The 19,326-nt window shown below is 40.4% G+C and overlaps 2 protein-coding genes across 5 annotated transcripts in view; one reads left to right on the top strand and one right to left on the bottom strand.

The window, feature by feature from the left end:
• The window catches only part of DUS2 (dihydrouridine synthase 2), a 27,178-nt gene extending 9,519 nt beyond the window's left edge, over nt 1–17,659 (bottom strand). The window contains exons 1-9 of one of the 4 annotated variants that reach the window (XM_055818904.1): nt 17,535–17,659; nt 16,347–16,486; nt 13,004–13,049; nt 11,402–11,493; nt 10,398–10,441; nt 9,531–9,595; nt 6,119–6,162; nt 2,759–2,824; nt 48–118 (exon numbers count right to left, since the gene is read on the bottom strand). In XM_055818904.1, the coding sequence (XP_055674879.1) occupies nt 48–118; nt 2,759–2,824; nt 6,119–6,162; nt 9,531–9,595; nt 10,398–10,441; nt 11,402–11,493; nt 13,004–13,049; nt 16,347–16,469 (551 nt within the window). In that variant the 5' untranslated portion in view covers nt 16,470–16,486; nt 17,535–17,659. The other 3 variants (XM_055818900.1, XM_055818901.1, XM_055818903.1) reach the window with 3 other exon arrangements.
• Nucleotides 16,874–19,326, top strand: DDX28 (DEAD-box helicase 28; the record flags this gene model as incomplete). The annotated part of the gene is given in 3 exon segments (XM_005233513.4): nt 16,874–16,903; nt 16,906–16,977; nt 16,980–19,326. Coding segments are annotated over 3 exon segments (1,728 nt in total), but the record flags the coding sequence as incomplete, so codon positions are not given.

Here is a 19,326-nt window from a genome sequence, read left to right as displayed (position 1 = left end):
AACTAAAAAAAAAAAATCTAAGTTTCTCTTGCCTAAAATTGATTTACCTTCCATGGACCGCAATGGCAGCAATACCAGTTTTTTCTATTCTTTTTACCAGGTTCACAGTATCCTCAACCTGAGCGATAAGAGAGAACAATGTGATTTTAGTTCAAAGAAAAAGGAGTAACTATCATGCGATCACTGTACAAACAAATGTTGGAAGCCTTTCATTTTATCAAGAGGGATACGATTCCTATGTTTCAACAGTAATGCACAACATGCACAACTGTTTAATATATACTTCAATTAAAGAACTACATATTATACAAAAATAAGAATCTATTTTCAATACTTCCTTGAAAGTATACATAGCAAACTTTCCCTAACCAGGTAACACAACGTTCTGTAGCAGGGAGAGTATTTTCCAACAAGTCTTTAGACTGTCGTTTGAAAATGATACAAAACACTTTATTAGCAAGTCCTCTCTAATGACTACTCTGTAAACTGTAATTGAAACGCATCTTAGTAAGAGGATGCATTCTGAAATCAGTGTGACATGCAATCACACGTCTATAAATATTCTTCTCAGATGTGTCTTAAAGAAGTTAACTAGTATCTAGAAAATTCTAAAGACATTCATACATGACCTGAGCAGGGAAAAGGGGAAGCTCCCAGTACATCTTCAAAGAGGAAAGATGCTCTTAAATGGCAGAAAGAAATATCACACTGCTAGATTGGCCTCTCTTACGCAGCTTTGCAGAAAAAGAGAATGAAAAGCAAATTTTCTCTTCAGAAGCTGGAGAATGATCTGTGGCTCATCAGAAAAATAGCACATTCAGTCCTTGAAAAAATGTAACATCTACCAGGTGGCATGGACACAGAGGCAGAAGCTCACCTGCTGTTCTGATAGATGTCGTTATGCAAAAGCAGCTTGAAACAAAAAGGAAGAGGCTCTTGCATAGTTGTATAAAATAAAAAGGTGAGGTGCCAGTTCTCTGATTCATACTTCAGTACCAAAATGATCTTAGAGTTACTGATTCTTTTCACACAGGCTTCATTTAAACATTTCAAGTGCATGTGTAAATAACTTTTCAACAATAGCTAGCTCAGTCACAGTTCATCCATCTACAGTAATATCTATTCAGGTCATATGCAATCACAGCATCTAGGCAGGCAATTAAATACACAATTGCAAAATAATCAGTCATTAAAAGAGAAGGCACGTCACCTTCTGGAGGCTTAAAATTATGTAGGGAATTCAACTGGAAAAAAAAAATCCAGTAAGAAAGCTGTATCAGCTGTAAAAAAAGAAAAGAACCTATGTATTTTCACTACATTCTTAGCAGTTAAATTCTAGAAAAATACTGACAAAACAAAATGTTACAGCTTTAGCAATACCATATTCTTACCATAATTTCTTCAAAATGAATTATCATACCCAGGAATCTATCCAGAAAAAAAGTAATTCTAATTGCAAGGAAGGTGTTGCAAGGAAGATTACGAACCTCTTTGTATAAGCTAGCAATTTCAGTGCTTCAATCTGTCAGATTTCTACAAAGGCTACAGAAGTTGTTTTTAACTTGCGTAACATTTGTAGTATTTATTGCTGTCATTGCACATACAGTAAATCAGGAGTCAATGCAAAATTTCCTTGCATTGTAGAGTATGAATAGTTTATAGAGCATATGGAGTTTCTTTCATAAACACAATTTCACTATTGAAAACTTCATCATTAACATGAGTGTTGGAAGTTGGAGAAGTAACATTAGGGTTTGGTCTTCCCCTATTGAAGTTTAAACTTCAAGCAGACTGTCAAGAAATTCCAAGTTCATCACACTGTGTTTATGTACATGTACTCAGTCAATTCCACATTTGGCAGTTGTTTTCAAAAATAGGAATGCACTTTTCCTTTTTATTTTCATTTAGTATTATCCACCAGCAAAAGCTTTGGGATTAACTCCATGGATTACAATAAACAGGAATAAAATATTTTTAATAGAAATATCTCCATTTGGACTTCAACAGAATAAAGCCAAGTGCAGATATCTAATGTTTAGTATTTTCTTGACATTTTAAATTAGAGAGGAGAAATGAAATTTGGCATCTGATGTGAGCAGCCAGAAAAGCAACCTGGTTGGAAGGGTAAAATTGCTTAACAGAAGAAAATATCTTCTGAAAAATACTGAGAGAGAAAATGCCTGCCAGCCTGAAAACCACTAGCCTGGGAACTAGAATCAGAATCAGAAGCATCCCCGGTAAGTGCAACTGGGTACCTAGAAACCAGAGACATCCTGACATACCATTGGGAAGTGCAAAAATCAAGGAACTGTAACAGCAACTTATCAACTGAAAAGGTAAGAAATAGTCTGGAAAAAGGGGAAAACATCCTGAGAAAGAAATAATCTGTAACTGGCTATTCTGACTGCAGGTACAGGAAAACTGTCTGGAAAAAAAATATAAATTGATCTGAGTTAGAGAAAACAATCATCTGTTGGCTGCCCCAGGTGAGAAATAGGAATTAACAACACCTCCTGGCTGCTCAAGGGGTGGCATCCTACACCCTCTTGTGTCTCTATGACATAAAAATCACGAACTTTATACACCCACTAACTGTTTAGGTCATGACAGCACCCCAAACAAATTATAATTCCAAGTGCTATTTCACAAAAACAGATCTAAAAGGCCAATAGATTAGAATGTCATATTTCTAACTTATCTTAAGATCACAGAAATAAACAACAACTAAACAGTTTAACATTATGATTTATGTTCTTACTGAGGGCAAAATGCGGATTTTGCAGGTTACTGGTTTACAAATTCCTTTAACAAGGGTAGTCAGTATCTGGAAAAAGAAAAAAAGACAAAACCATGATCATAGCAGTAACATTAATAAAGCCCTCCTTCCCCTCTTGAAGACACAAAGAAATTAGAACAATGTAACACCAGTTACTCTCCCTATAAACTTACCTACTAGATGGACGCATGCAGTCTGTATCGAGTGTATCACTTTATCCGATAGATATACAAACCTATTTCTAGTCAAAGCCATTTTTATTTGACTTTTTGATTTTAACTGGATTTTTACAGAGCAGTTAACTGCTGCTAGAGTTTTAACACTGCTTTTAATGCGGTGACCAGTAAACTCTGATATTATTAAAACAAAATGCAGAAGCTTTACATCTTCATGAAACTGTTTTCAATCTTATATTAGAGTTGTGACTTTCTTATGAAAACATAATGTAAGTATTCCCTAAAAAGAAATTTTATTTTAAGAAAAAGGCCAAAATGGAAAAAAAAAGGGATATACCAAGCAACATTACTGAATCTTCTAAAAGAAAACAAAAATTGTAAACTGAATTCCGTGCTTGACACAAAGCACATTTTATTCATTAAAAACAAACTCAGAATAAGCAGACAAATGAGCAGTTGTTAGTTTAACCATTCAAGAACCAAGCTATGGAAAGAATCTCCTTTTCACAGGCTGAATTTGAGTCCAACAGACCACACTTAAAAGGGCCATGTAATGGCCTATACATGTTTAAATCACTTATGAGTACACAATATGTGGTACCAGAAATCTATACAAATATCTACATAAATCGCACTCTAAAATATGAGTGGAAACCAGCTGATCCTGACTGTTATTAGAAAAAATTGTGGTTTTCAACTGGTTTTTGATATATTATCATGCATGTTATTCTGAATACACTTCCCTTGTATAAAATGGATGGAACTGCAGGTAAATTATTTCTTTCAGAACTGCATATACTATGAAACTTGAATTTTGGTTAATGTTACTGCACTTACTAGGTTCCCAATACAGAAATGAGCTGTTATAGCTAGCATTCACAAGTTCTTATACTCAGAACAACTACCAAGTAATTCACATCACCTTGCACTGTCTACTTAAATCTTTTCTCAGTGGTATTCACTCAAATGAAACAGTAAGATCCAAGACAATGATCTAAAACCCCTCTCTCTACTATTTTTAATTTCTATTACTTTTTGCATATAAATCAAAGTAAAATGACATCATTTTCCAAACATCATCACTATATTTTTCTTACAACAGCATCATCAGCAAATCTTCTAAGTCTTCAGTGTCAGCCTCATTAAGGATTCCAATGCGAGAACCAAACCCTACACCTTTTAATTGTATGGAAAGCTTGATTTGGAGCTGCAATTTGACGTCTTTTGCAGGCTATGAGTTTAGTTATCCCTTCACAGTTGGCTAAGAGTAATTTTCATGCTTAAGATTTTGCTGCCTATTAACACCTTACATTGAAAAGGGCAATTCCAAATTTTTGAATATCAGGTTTCTTGCTCTTCTGAAGATCAAAACAAAATGTAACGGTTGTAGAGGGGAAAAGAAACTGTAAGCAGTCATATTTAAAACTGGGTCTCATTCCTATGAGAAATACTTTTGCCAGATTTACTTCTAGCCTGCTAAATATTTTCCTCTCAATTCCCACTCCTGATTTTTTTTTCTTTCAGCCTTCATCACCTCATGCTTCATAAATTACAATTTAATTCTGCATGCTATTACCCCCCTTACTTAATTCATGGAACATCATACAGGCCTCAAAAAATTGGGTTCTGGTTCCAGTTCTGTTGCCTGTATTATTAGCTGACTTTCTGCAGGATAGTAACATTTATTTGATTCTGTTTCTCTTTCAAAAAATTGAGACTGATACCAAACTTCTACAAAAATGTTTTGTGATCAAGACTGGATCACTTGTACTTTTGCTTTTCCCGTCACCTAACGAAAGAGAGAGTAATAGGTCCAGTCTATTTCATTTGCTTTGACACACTTAATTTCATTTGCTTTGACACACTTAATAATGTTTCCAGTTCCTGAATGGTCAGTTTATACATCTCAGCTACCAACGTGGCTCTTGACAGCAAAAGATTCTTACATTTAGCAAAAGACTAACACTCCATCATGGTTATAACTTTGATGACATGCTCTTCTAATGGCGTGTCCTCGGAGAATGAAATAAATGACAAAGAACAACCTGTTTTCATGTCTGAGCTTACAAAGAATAGTTACTAAGCAATAGAACAGCTTGTTGAAACTGTGTAAGTCCTAATAGCCTACAAAGCTGAATGGTGTTATTACAATAAGAGGAAGGACTTACAGAAGAAAAATTGACTCAACACCCACTTTAGACAGAAGAAAAAGGCATGAGCTGCAGGGATCAGAAAAAGACTATCATTCAGAAAATGTCATGCAGATGAGTGAAAAGAGTCTGGTGTCTTCAAAGGACTGACCTACATCAAACAACCCTTAAAACAAAACACACCAAAAAGCCACATGGAAAAAGACAAAGCAATGCTTTTGGTATTCTTGTTTTGTCCAGATCTGCATATTTTTGACAGTACAAGAAATAAAGAATAACTACCTTGAAACATTTGGCACTGTGTACCGTGACTCAGTTATTACTGAGGTCAACTGTAACTAGAACTGCCCTCAAAAATGCTGAAGGAGGATACAGTGAGCAACTAGAAGCTAAGGGAAAATAAGACAAATTTCACAGTCAACTCATGTGAGCTATGAAGAATCAGGTCTTTAAACAGAAAGAAAATAAAAGAACTATATGCTAACAATGCTCCTGGAAAGCCAGAGCGATGTCTGGACTCCATTTAATCTCAGGAAGCTGAGAAGTCCTTAGGACAAAACCAACCAAACAAAACATATTATCTATCTATATTATGTAGAGATAGATGTATACGTATCTTTTTTATATAGGCTCATACAGGGTTTTAAGGATATATATTAAAGAATACATAAGGACATAGATATATACATACATATAAATCTTTTTCATACTGGATCACATAGGGTTTTATACAGATTTACATACATATGCGCATAAAACTCCTCCCACTGGAAATACAGCACCACACTGTGAAAGTTTTTAAACTGAAAAGGAAGAAGGCGACAATTTTACAGCCCAGACAATGACAAGGAGAACTAATCAGGATTATTTATCCATAACCTTAATGTCAGTATTCAGAAGTGGTTATTCCACTCTAGCTTTTCCAAATTTGTCTTCTATGCATTCATTCCTGCTTCCAGTAGAGCACAGTACATGTATTTCCCAAGGCAGTTCAAAACACACAAGGTGATACTTACAGACTCTATTTTGTCAGGATCAGATAGCAGTGCTGCTCCCATACCTCCCTGGGAAAATACACAGAAACATTACACACTAGGCAAGCACATTTTTCAACTCCATTATTTTGTCTAGGTCATGGTTTAACCTGGCAGGCAGTTAAAACACCACACAGCCCTCGATCAGTCCTGCCCCCCCCACAGTGATATGGGGGAGGGGGAAGTAAAATACATGGGTTGAGATAAAGACAGTTTAATAGGACAGAAAAGGAAGGGAAAATAAAATAATAACAGAATTAGAATACACAAAACAAGTGATGCTTGGTCACCACCTGCCGAATGATGCCCAGCCAGTTTCCAAACAGCAGCCCCTGACCAGCTTTCCCCCCAGCTTTACATACTGAGCATGATATCCTATGGTATGGAATATCCCTTGGGTCAGCTGGGCTCAGCTGACCCAGCTGTGTCCCCTCCCAACTTCTTGTGCCCCCCAGCCTACTCACTAAGGGGGTGAGTCAGAAAAGGCCTTGACTCAGTGTAAGCACTGCTCAGTGATAACAAAACATCTCTGAATTATGAACACTGTTTTCCACACAAATTCAAAACACAGCCCCATACTCGCTGCTATCCAGAAAATTAACTCTATCCTAGCCAAAACCAGCAGAGCCTAATAGCAGACCACAGCAAAAGGACGATGTTATGTTAATGAAAAAAGAGAAAACAGCAATATCTAAAATGCAGGAGCACTACTGAACACTTTGGTGAAACATTTCCTAGAACCATATCAGAATAATTAAGCAGTAATTTAAGGCACCAACTTGCTCCCATCACTTTATGGAGCAGACAGGATTTCAAAAAGCCATTTTTAGCAACTGTAATTATCTGGTTTCTATTCATTAAGTGATAGCTGAACAGGTTCATTGTTTTAACATTACACACCCCATTTGAGAGGTCTTGATGTCAGTAGTTTCCGTCTACACAGTATATTTAGAAAAACAGGCCAAGACAAATTAAATGGCTGTATTGAACACAAATTACAAAAAACAAAAAAAAATTGTTAATTTAGCATTTCAGCTGTTCTTTCTGCCCTATTTCATCTGCATACATAGATCTAGAAGCCAACAGGCAGACACAAGAAATAAGTTCAAAATTCTATGAACTTTTTTGATCCAAAACTACTGCTGCAGAATAACCATTCGCCAGCACTGAAATTTTTGATCTTTCATCCTTATACAGGGTGGATTTTTTGGTGTTTTGTTCTTAATTATTATTCTGTGAAAAGATAGAATAGTCTTCCATGTAATTAGTTATAATACAGAAGAAAGTAATTAAGGCTAAAGAAAACACTACTGGAAATATCACCAGACCATTATGAATTTAATGACATGTACTCAGCATTACTACAGTTCCTTGGTAATACCACTTTATCTCAAGCCACCTGGCAGAAAAACAGAGGAAGTTCAGAAACAACAGAATCTAAGTACATAAATAAAAAGACTCCGGAACAGGGGAAATTAAAATTTGAGTTTAAAAGAATGTGAAATATTATTTGCACCATACCTCACTTACCTTGTCATTTTCATAACTTATCATTGAAACAAAAAAGTTAATGGGATTAAAACAGAAAAGACCTTAGAAATGTATGTGAGTAAAATTAATGACAAGTTAGATGGGTTTTGGTCATGTAATTAAACATACCATATGTTTAGTATTAGAAGAATTTAAGCAATTATTCTTCAGAGTGCAAGCCAACCTACAAAACTAAGAAGTAGTGAAACAGAAAATCCCCCTACAAATTGATCCATCCTATGCCTTTCTTGCACCATCACCTGGTACTTTCAACAATGACCATTGTCAGATCCAGGGTGAAAAACTATGAACCGCTACAGTGAAGATACTAGATACCTGAAAGGTATCCAACGTTCTTACACACCTCACATGCTCCAAGGGAAAACCAATCTTTGTGATGGGAAAACATCAGCCTCTCTTGATATACACTATGTACAATCACTAGGACCCTTTGGTTCTTCTGTTCCAAAACTCCATGACATTATTTGTTCTTGTATTTCTTTAAGGCAACATGATCTGAAACAAACCCTTTTCAAGTAGTTTTAACAAAAGATATGTCATTAATGGAAAATACATCCATTTAGACAGAGCATCCTTTTCTCTTGGCTGAAAAACTGCGAAAGGAGGATGATATACTTATGTGGAGTAAAGTCTGTACAGCATCACCGCACCATGCAAGGTAGAGGCATATTTGGCAGTGTCAGCTTTGGCCTTTACTATTCCATTTTAACAATATCACTTTAATGCGTTTCTATCAGCCATGTTTTTATGCTCCAGGTACAATAAACTACCACAGAATTCTATTTTTTTCTACTGTGAAAGGGGACAGGGGGGAAAAAGTAGCTTTACTTGGTCCACAGGCAACTTGGTTTCACGAAAGAAAATACGTAAGCTCTATAAAATCTTAGGCTGACAATAGGAATTAGGGCAGATTTCCAGTTACCATTTACATTCATGCTCTTGCTTCAGTAAAAGTTCAGTAAAGAGCTTCCAGATGTAAAGATAGGTAACACAGAATTAGAAAGTAAAAGTACTGCCTATGTGGATATATTGCTTTTTTTCCAACTGAAGGATGAAGCATTACAGCTTCACATGACAGAGAACTTACTCCAAATGCTAAAAATGCCAATACTACAAAGATCAGAGGATAGAAAGTTTAAATGCAACAGCCAGACGACTTCTCCGGAATGAATTTTAAAGTCTTCTAAGTTAAAGTTCTTTTTCTTTGACAGTAAGTGCTAAATTTGTCTTTTCTATTCTGCATGAACATGACATCAAAATGGAGCTCCATGGCCTAATTCATTGATCTTTTGTCTGTACACCAACTGGCTTAACAGTGCTAACAACCAGTTTGACTACTTTGTTTTAGCCACAAATGACAGAGGACTAGTTTAGAATTGCATGTGCTTAACTACAATATCACCAAGTTTTAACTGATCCAAATAAAACTGACCAATAATTGAACTCAGCATTGCTAAGTTGCGAATGTTTACTTGCTTGGATGACAAACTGTGAGTCTTGTTTTTCTTAAGGCCAAGAAGAACATATTTCATTCATCCAACAAATTAATGAACTCAGGAAAACACTAAAAAAAACAACCCAACCACAAACAAACCATTTTATTTTATCCTGCCTTACAGGATTTACTTTTAAATGTAACATACAACACAGATTTCTAATAGACCATGTTATTTTACTGTATTAGGGCCATGACACCTTCAAGACTCTTTTGTTTATTGCAAGAAAATAAACTCACATTTATCTGCATGAAAATTTTACTGCTTTTGTTCAACCCAGAAAACAAGAACATGCATTCCACACCTCTAAGAAACAAAAATCTTAAATAGGAGTAATCAAAATCCACTTGCCTTAGTAGAATATTCTTTTGGGCATCCCATGTTGATATCAATACCAGCTACATCGGTCTCTCTAAAAGACAATAAACAATTAAAATATTTCTCAGCATATTAGAACAAGAATCAGGAAATGGACATCTTTCCAGGGAACTTGTTTCATCATCATTAAGGCTTAAATGAGAATTTAAGATGAAGTTTTTATTGGAACTTCTGAATTTCTAACTTCTTTCTTACATAATTTACATATTTATTTTAATAGCAGACTGAAGATGAGTCTGTCCACAGGCTTCAATGACCAGTGCCTTGCAGAAGCTGCAAATACTCATCTTAAATACGTTTATATAGGATTTAGTATACATAAATATATCAATCACTAAATTCACCGTCACTAAAGAAGTTTCAATAGGACTTGCTATCTACTTAAAATGGAGGCTTAAAAACGCCTTTTAATAAGGTTTGAGAGAGACTTTCCTGGTTTGCACACTTTACTGGGGGCTTCAAACCACAAACAGTAGGAGACATTTTCAGACATACTGGTCTTACTTGCAGCTGTGCAATACCCAGGGAAATTTCATATTGGAGAGATGCAGGACACAATTACTGCACTAGCAAAAAGCTATCAATCCCAGTATAGAACTTATGTAGCTGCTGCTTCAAACAAGAATTATTTTAAATAGAAATTGCAGTTAAACCATTATACCACTGGTCTTTTGATATGCTACTTTACTGTGCAGCTCCTACAGAACTTTTCTTAGTCCTATCAAGACCTACCTTGATCCTCTCAATCATAAGAAAATGTCTTCTACAATAATTCCTCTGTACAAAAAAACCTCTAAACAAACCCATGGTGGGAAGAGGGTGAGACGAGAACTTACACAAGCTTAGCTACAGCCAGTGCTCTTTCAGCATCTGCTGAACCCTGTTGGTAAAACAAGAGGATTTATAATTATAAAATATAACCAAATTAATTAAAAAATGTGCTTATTTGCACATGTGTATAACTACATTTGCTCTAAGCATTTAGTGTAAAGTGACAGAGACCCATTCACAGCACAACAGACAGCTAAAACATTTATCCAAAGCATGTACTAAAGCCAGCCACTGAATGACAGAAGGTGATGCAAAAAGGGATCCAGAGAAGTCTGTCCACCCTCTTAACCTACAGCAGTATCCAATGTTCTTAGCCCATCACTATTAGATATTAATTTATTATGGTCTTAAGAAGCTCCACTAATAACAATTCTACAGCCTCTACAAGCGACCTATTCCGGACGATCATTACCTTTGAAAAAGGTCTTTTTCAATATCTAACACAGTCCACACTTCTCCCTCCCTCCCTCCAGCCCCCATCATCTCTTGTCCTACACAGTGGTCTTGAAGAGCAAATTGCTGTCTTTTTATCTCCAGCAGCCTTTAACCCATTTGTGCAATGTTAATGCACACATTAATCCTCTCTTATCTACACTAAACAATGCCATTTATTTCAGTCTTTCCAGTGAGACTGTTTACTGGACAATGCAAGACTTAAGCATGTGATCAAATAACAGCATAATTTATTTTTGGTACCTATATGTTCAGAAATATATCAAAGACAACTATTACAGAAACAAGCTACTGTTAGAGAGCAAGGAATTCATCTTAATTACCTCTTCTAAAAAGAGCTGTACAGAGAGCTTATAATGTATCATATCTTGACCACATGTGTACCAACAGCTTATGAATTCTGCAACATATTTGGCATGAAACTTTACCTCCACCTGAAGCATCAAGAAATTGATAGTCTGCAATGGAGAGTGGCTTCAGACTTAGATTAATGTTACTAGCGCTACCTTGTGTAACTATGTTGCTATTAGAAGAGTAGCTGAGGTGGGTTTCTTACCATTTGAAAGACAACATGGTGCCTCTCCCTTTCACAAGTTCTGAAAACAACTCTTTCATTAGGTGCGACGAAGTCTACCGTTTCAAGTACTTCTACATGAAACGAGAAACAGATAAAACAGAAAAAATTATATACAAATGTAATCACAAAGTAATATGATTATGTAACTTGTATCCAAATGAAATGCTATCACAGAAGTCTTCTGTGAACAGCAGAACTAATGGCACCCTACCTCCTACATGTCCTTGAAGTACGTTTCTTGGTGTTGCTCTTTCCCTCCCATAGTACTCCCTAACATCCCCCCAGCCTGTCTCTTGGACAAGCATCAGCACCAGAACAAGTCTAATGATGAATCAGGCAGAATGAACATAATGGTGCTATTCTGGGGAAGGGGTAGGAGGGGAAAGCAGATTTGTAGTGGACTTCTGTTTCCCAACAGAAACACTATGAACAACTGCTTCTCATGCCACTCAGCTGGGGAGGTCTCAAAGACATCTTTTTAAGAACTTGTCTGTGAAAATCACATTAGGCCAAATCCAGGCCATGCATGTCAAGTTAATAAAAGAACGATAAACAGCAAGATCTTGTACGTCTTGCTTCTTTACTGCAGTAGACTAAAAGGCACGTAAGTTACAATGTTACAGACAGCTAACACCTACAAAGACTCATGATTGAAAACTCTCTACTGCAGTTCAAATTAATTTGGTTCCTGGACACTATCAAACTTTTCTTGAAAAATTAAAATGCTTTGTGACCAATATTAGTAGCTTTTCTCAGAAAATTGTGTTTTCCATTAGCACATACACGTGAAAAATCTCTGAAAAAAAACCTCAAACAACAAAAACCCCAAACCAAGTTTTCTGTTTACTTTGTAGTATACTAGCATACCAAGGCAGTAGAGAGGCTGAAGTCAGTACGTAGATACAGAATTGAGGGTTACCTCTTAACAAAATTTTATTATTTGTCTTGTTAACCCACATTAAACTGTTTCAGATTTTAAACAATGCACTGGAACTTTAATGTCCTGTTTATTCTAACTACTAGTTTCTTTCACCTGCTACCAGGAAGCACCATGTGAAACATGAGTAATGGCTTTCCACACTGATCCCATTTTTCTTCCTAAAAAGAGGAAGACATCATTCCAGGAGCTAAAATTATGCAGTCTTTCACTTTAGAGGGCCTGCACACCCAGTGACCTGATTGCTGTCAGAGTTTACCAAAAACCTCATTGAATCCTTGTAATAAATTAAGTCAATGGTGGAGAAAAACCTTATTATAGGGCCCTAAAAAGAATAGCAAACTGTCAATTACTATTAAATTAGCCCTATCCTCCAAAAACATTTATAGTTTTCCCAAGGGATATTAACTGGACTATTGAAATTCCTTTAAAAGGGAAACTGAAAGTTTGAAACTGTATAGCGGCAGACAGGTGTAAGGTAGTGGTTCAAAAGCTTATTTTAAGTCCCTAGACACAATTTAGAGAGATGAGATGTACTGATACCTCATTGTAATCACTATAAAATTACTTCAGAAAAATAATTACTTTTTCTCTTAACTAGAAAGAATGTTTACAGATATTAACAAAAGAAATGCCATACTTGCCATTTATAACCCTCTTACACTGCAGCATCTTTATGTCAATCAGCTCCTGAGAAGAAAGAATAAAATATCTCAGTGAGTTGAAGTGTTTAAACCACCCAGCTCTAAACAGTTGCCCATTTTATTAAATAACTCTCACAGGACACCAAATACAGAAAAAAAAAACCGCAAACAAAACCAAGAAAACTATGTAACACACTCAACTGAAGTTTCAAAATATGAATAGTACACATGAACATGACATGTTTGCATGGTTCTAGAAGAACCATTTTGTTCAAATACCTATCTAGCAAGCTAGAAACAAACCACTTGGAGTGGAAGGGGACGATAACAACACTATAACCACAGAATCAATGTACATCTATACTGGCTAAGCACATAGGTGAACAGAACAGCAGTATTATGCTTTAAAATTTTTTAACCTTACTCTTGAGTTTCAACAGTTCTCCACATTTGTTAAAAGACAAAATAAAGCTTTGCGTTAACCTTTACTGGAGAACCTACCATTCAGTCACCATTTGCTCTAGAACTAGTGACTTTTCTTTAGAAGGAACCAGGACTTCTACCTACATATATAAGCTTAACTACAGATGTATGCATTCACTTTATTAAGGAATTTGAGTCCTTTTTTCATATGTATCTCATCAACTTGATTATAGGTGAGCTTTAAGACAAACTGACTGCCTTTAATTAATAACTTATATGCTGAAATATGCAGCTGCTAATCCAACTGTTACATAAACCGGGAAAAAAGCCCACTACACTGTAGTGTTGTACTAGGTTTTTGTGGCAAGGTAGTAGTAGCAAGGGGGCTAAGGGGTGGCTTCTGTGAGAAGCTGCTAGAAGCTTCCCCTATGTCCAACAGAGCCAATGCTTGCTGGCTCCAAGACAGACCTGCTGCTGGCCAAGGCAGCCCATCAGCGACAGCGGTAGTGCCTCTGGGATAACATATTTAAGGGGGAAAAGTTACTGCGCAACAGCAATTGCAGCTGGAGAGAGAATATGTGAAACAACTCTGCAGACACCAAGGTCAGTGCCAACGGGCACCTGGTGTCCAGCCAGGGTCAGCCCACCACAAATGTTAGGTACTTGAAGTTGTTTAGTCTACTAGAGAATCTTTCTTTTAGCAAATAAGACAAGGTTTAAGACCTGCTGATGTACACGTACGGACTAAATGAGCAATAAATTAGACTAATTGCAATTTGTTTGCATTATACCATAGGTCTTAAGAGCAGTGCTTTTAATTTAAGCTTTTAACTAATGCTTCTCATCAGGTAACGTTCACTTTAAGTTCTGAAACACCTCTGAGTTCCAAAATTGAGGGGGTTGGGGGGAAAGGATTAGAAAACAAAAGGATAAATTGGAAAAACAAGTTTTAATGTACAGAAATAAAATTACAAAATGCAGTTATCCATGCTGTTCTGTTGCCAAACAACTGCAGTGTAATTGCCTAAAAGTATTTTATACTGTCTTGTCAGTTCTTAAGAAAACACACAAAGCATAGTTTTTCTGACAAAATTTATTAAGACAGATAACTAACTGCAAACACTACCCCATGTCAATGGCATCTTAACTCTCCTGTGTCTCAACAGCAATATGGAAAAAAGAAGAGACAATTTTTTTTTTTTTTTTTTTGAGCTGACATTAGGAAAACTACAACAGGGTTTTGGCTACAGGAATAACTTACATCCTACAAGTTTTGTTACATACTGCAACTTGTTAAGGAAGTTTGAGGGTCTCCTCTTTTGAGGCATTGTTCTCTGGAATTGTGGCAAAAAGCATGTGAAGGAGAAACTGCTTTAGCTATACAGTTTACAGCACTGGATTAAATAGCTTCTTATATTCTATGACTTCACCAGTAAGCAAAGCAATACTTTTATGTTTGTGTCCTGTTGTGGTTTGGGTCGTTTTTTCTAAAAAAGGACAACACAACAATTTCTACATTACTATCTTCTGCTCACTTCCTATACAATGGCCCTGTCAAATCTGATTAGTGAAATCCAGTAGCTGCTCAGTAACAAGGTTTTTTGTTGCTACTAAGAAGTGTAAGACACTGGAAAAGTACAAATGGTGTCTGAAGCCTGACTCACTTTTAGTGTTTAAGATGTCTAGATTCTGAAACTATGCTTTTGGTTTCTCTATACATGATCTACAGTTAGCCTCCCAGAGAATGAAAAAATGTATAGTCTCACTTAATCCCATGTACAGCAGTGAGGTCATAATTCATCAACTGGGAAACTGTTAATTATTATTTCTCAAAGAAGAAAAACACCTTATTACTCCCAATTTTATGACATCCAGCAGTAACTATTCTACTGAATTTTGAGATTTCTTCTGAATCACCCAGCAATAACTATTTTTCACATGGAGTTGATCCAACTAATTAAGTATCATTTGTAATTCTAGAAACTAGAGACAAGTGGCAAGACAAACAGCATATTATCTGTCTGAGAACAAATCTTTCCTTCCCCTCCAAAAAGGGCAATGAATTAACTACAAGAGAGCTGCTGTGAATTCCTGGAGAACATCATAAACAACAGATTCTGACAGTTTGTTTCAGTCTGTTCTACTGGCACAGATCAAACACTTTGCCAGGAAAGCCAGTATTTAAGCCACGTTTATGTTATGTTTAACTCTACTGTTGCGGGTTTTGTTTGGTGGTTTGTGCTTTTTTTTTTTTTTTAAATCTCAGCTGAGTCATTTAACTTGTACCCATGCCTACATTTGAGAAGAGCTAATAATAGCACTGAAGGGGAAAATGGGAATACTGATGCACTGCAACAATGACAGTGAAGACAAAGTACCTAGTCCTACCAATAATATCTGTGGCAAATGTCTCAGCTTCACCCAGCTTTACAAAAAGTTGTTAAGCAAGGACAGCAGCGCTGTGAGGGGTACATATGGATGCTCTGGCTTAGCACAGCAGAACTAACCAGGCGAGACGGCTGGTCAGTCTAAGACTTCCCTCAAAATTGTGAGACTACTCAAAAACAGAAAAAAACCCAAACCACAATCACCCATCCCCCCCCAGAAAAAACACAGTAGAATGTGAGGAAATCATTATGGTGAATCGAAATCATTGAACAGTCTTAAAATGAGTTTGCCATAACTTTTTGTTGTTTTGTCCAAATTAATTGAAATTATTGAAAAGTCTTCAAATAAGGGTTTGTCATAACTCGAAGACTGCTCAAAGGGAAATGCCTTAAGCCACGGCGATTCTTCTTTCCCCATTTTTCTGATGAAAACTATGTGTAAGAAGAAAAAATCCTACAATAAACAAAGCCTATTTGTACTTTTCTTAACAATGTTATCAGGTAAGACTGCCTCATCTGCTCATCCTTCGTACCTCACAGTACACGATATCGGCACCGTAGTCCAGAGCAAGAAGACGCATGGGTAACGTTCCCACCCGCACCATTGGAGCCAGGATCTTCTTTCCCATAAAGCACAGAGGTGCGTTCACCGTCATTCCCGTCGCGGTACTACCTGAAAGAGAGAAATCAGGGGGAACAGCCACGGAATAGAACTTCCCGCCGCCGAACGCCCCGGGCTTCCCTTTGGCGGGAAGCGGGCAGGGGCAGCGCGCGGTCCTGTCCCACCTGACAGGCTCCCCGAGCGGCCCGGCGGCCCCGCGGCTGCTCACCCGGCCCCTGCGGGAGCCCGGCGGCGCTCTGAGGCGCCGGGGCGGCCCGTAGGGGAGCTCCCGCCGCCCCGGCTCCTGCCCCCGAGCGAGGGGCGCCGGGGCCGCCTCCGCCAGAGCCCCTCAGGGCCACGGCGGCTCCCGCGGGGCTCAGCCCCCAGCCGGCAGCTGAAAAGGCGAAGGGCGCGTCGCTCCCTGAGGTACCAGCCGAGCGCCCCCCCGCCCGCGGCACTCACCCTCCCAGCGTGGCGCAGCCGCGGCTCCGGGGGGCGGGGGGAAACCGGAGGGAAGCGTCTCCTCACGGCGTCATCGGGCAGCGCCGCCGCCACCACGTGAGGGGCCGCCATGGCGCTGAGCCGCGGCGGGGCGGCGGTCGCGCTGCCGCGGCGAGCGGCGGCCACCCGGGCGGCAGCGGCGGGCGGGCAGCCCCCCGGCAGCGTGGTGCGCGTCCCCTGGGCCCTGCGGCTGCGCCTGCAGCGGGGCGAGCAGCGGCGGCGGCGCGGGAAGGGGGAGGCGGTGCCGGCGCGGCCCGGGAAGCTGCTGCTGCGGAGCCGGCGGCCGGAGCTGAGCCAGCCCCGCTGGCAGACGGTGGGGCGCTGGGAGCGGCCGCCGCTGGTGTCGGCGGGCTGGAAGCACAGGAAGGCTTGCGGGGACTACTTCCAGCTGGAGCCCTCGCAGGAGGCGGCTCCCGCCCTGCAGGCGCCGCCGGCTGACGCGGAGCGGGAGGGCCCGTCCTTCGCCGAGATGGGGCTGGCGCCGGCGCTGCTGGCCGGCCTGGAGGGCCTCTCCGTGTGCCGCCCGACGGCCGTGCAGCGCCTCGCCATCCCCGCGCTGCGCCGCGGCCGCAGCGCCCTCTGCGCCGCCGAGACCGGCAGCGGCAAGACGCTGGCCTACCTGCTGCCCCTGCTGAACAGGCTGCTCTGCCACCCCGAGGGGCCGACGGAGGCGCCGGCGGAGGGGCTGGCGTCGCCCCGCGGGCTGGTGGTGCTGCCGTCGCGGGAGCTGGCGGCGCAGGTGGGCGCGGTGACGGCGGCGCTGTGCCGGCCGGCGGGGCTGCAGGTGCGCGGGCTGACGGGCGGCGGCGCGGCGGGCGGGCTGTGGAGGCAGCTGCGGGCGCCGCCGCCGGGGGTAGCCGTGCTGCTGGGCACCCCCGGGGCGCTGTGGCGGGCGCTGCGGATGCGCTTCCTGGCCCTGGGGCGGCTGCGCTGGATGGTGCTGGATGAGGTGGACGCCCTGATGATGGACGACACCTTCGTGGAGCCGCTGGAGGAGATCCTGGCACATGCGCCTCTGGCTGCCGGTGCTCCCGGGCTGGCCGGCCCCGGGGAGGTGAGGACGCAGGTGGTGGTGGTTGGAGCCACCTTCCCCACAGGGCTGAGCCAGACTCTGGGGAAGTACACCGATGTGGGCCAGTTTGTCACCCTCGCCACCCAGAGCCTGCACCGCCTGCCATCCCACGTCCTGCAGAAGTTTGTCCGCCTCAAAGGCCAGGACAAGTTGCCTGAACTGCTGCAGCTACTCAAAGACCACCCAGCATCTGGTGGGGCTATTCTTATCTTCTGCAACAGTGCCAGCACCGTCAACTGGCTGGGCTATGTCCTGGATGACCACAAAATCAAGCACCTGAGGTTGCAGGGACAGATGTTAGCAGCTGCTAGAGCTGGCATTTTCGCCTCCTTCCAGAAGGGCGATGTGTCTGTCCTTGTATGCACTGACCTTGCCTCACGGGGGCTGGACACCAGCAGTGTGCAGCTAGTGGTCAACTATGACTTCCCAAACACCCTGCAGGATTACTTGCACCGCGTGGGACGAGTTGGACGGGTGGGAAGCAAGGGTCCGGGAACCGTGGTTAGTTTTGTCACCCATCGGTGGGATGTGGACCTGGTGCGGAAAATAGAGACTGCAGCCCGGAAAAGGAGAGGTCTCCCAGGCATGGACTCCTCTGTTAATAAGCCTCCAGGTTAAAGGAGCTTGATGCAGTTTCCCAAGTGGTGATATAATAGTCGAAGGGACTTCGGTCTAATGGCCTTGTGGGCCAAGCTTGAAGTCACTTAAGGCAGAGCAGAGGAGCTTCTCTGTGTAAGCTAGACTGGAAGAATAAAGAGTTGAGTTTCAGAACCACTTGATCAGGTTAACTTTGTGCACTGTTCTGGAAGCTGCAGTTGTCATTTCCATAGGCATCACAACTCATGGCTTTCCAAAAGGAAGCTAGTAATTAACAAAATACCTTTGGAGAAGACTGAAGAGTGATCTCATCTATTGATTTTGTTTAATTTTGTTGAGGCTTTTAACTTAAATTCAAAGCAGAATGAAAATGTGCCTGTGTGATGGGCAGCTCTGTTGTATTTCATTGCTTCCCACCACCAGCAGCTAAAAATTCATTATTAAAACTTAAAAATCACTATTGTTGGCAGGGGAAAAATAAAAGAAAACATTTTTCCTAATTTTGCTATACCGTTGGCCAATTAAAGACTGAAAGACAAATTATATTTGATTTTCTTGTAATGTAGCAGTTCATTCAGAGAATTCTACACCAGTTATCGCTAAGGTTTGGGGGAACGAGAAGGCACAATAAAGCTTGAAGTTTTTTTAAGGCCTTAATTTGTAATTTTATGTTTACCTTTCACTGAGAAAGGGTATCTTGCTGCTTCATGTTCTATTAAATAAAAAAAAAAGGAAGCCTTAA

The sequence above is a fragment of the Falco peregrinus genome, chromosome 14 (genome assembly GCF_023634155.1).
Source record: "Falco peregrinus isolate bFalPer1 chromosome 14, bFalPer1.pri, whole genome shotgun sequence".
NCBI classification, from domain to species: Eukaryota; Metazoa; Chordata; class Aves; order Falconiformes; family Falconidae; genus Falco; species Falco peregrinus.
This window is presented reverse-complemented; position numbering and strand designations above follow the sequence as displayed.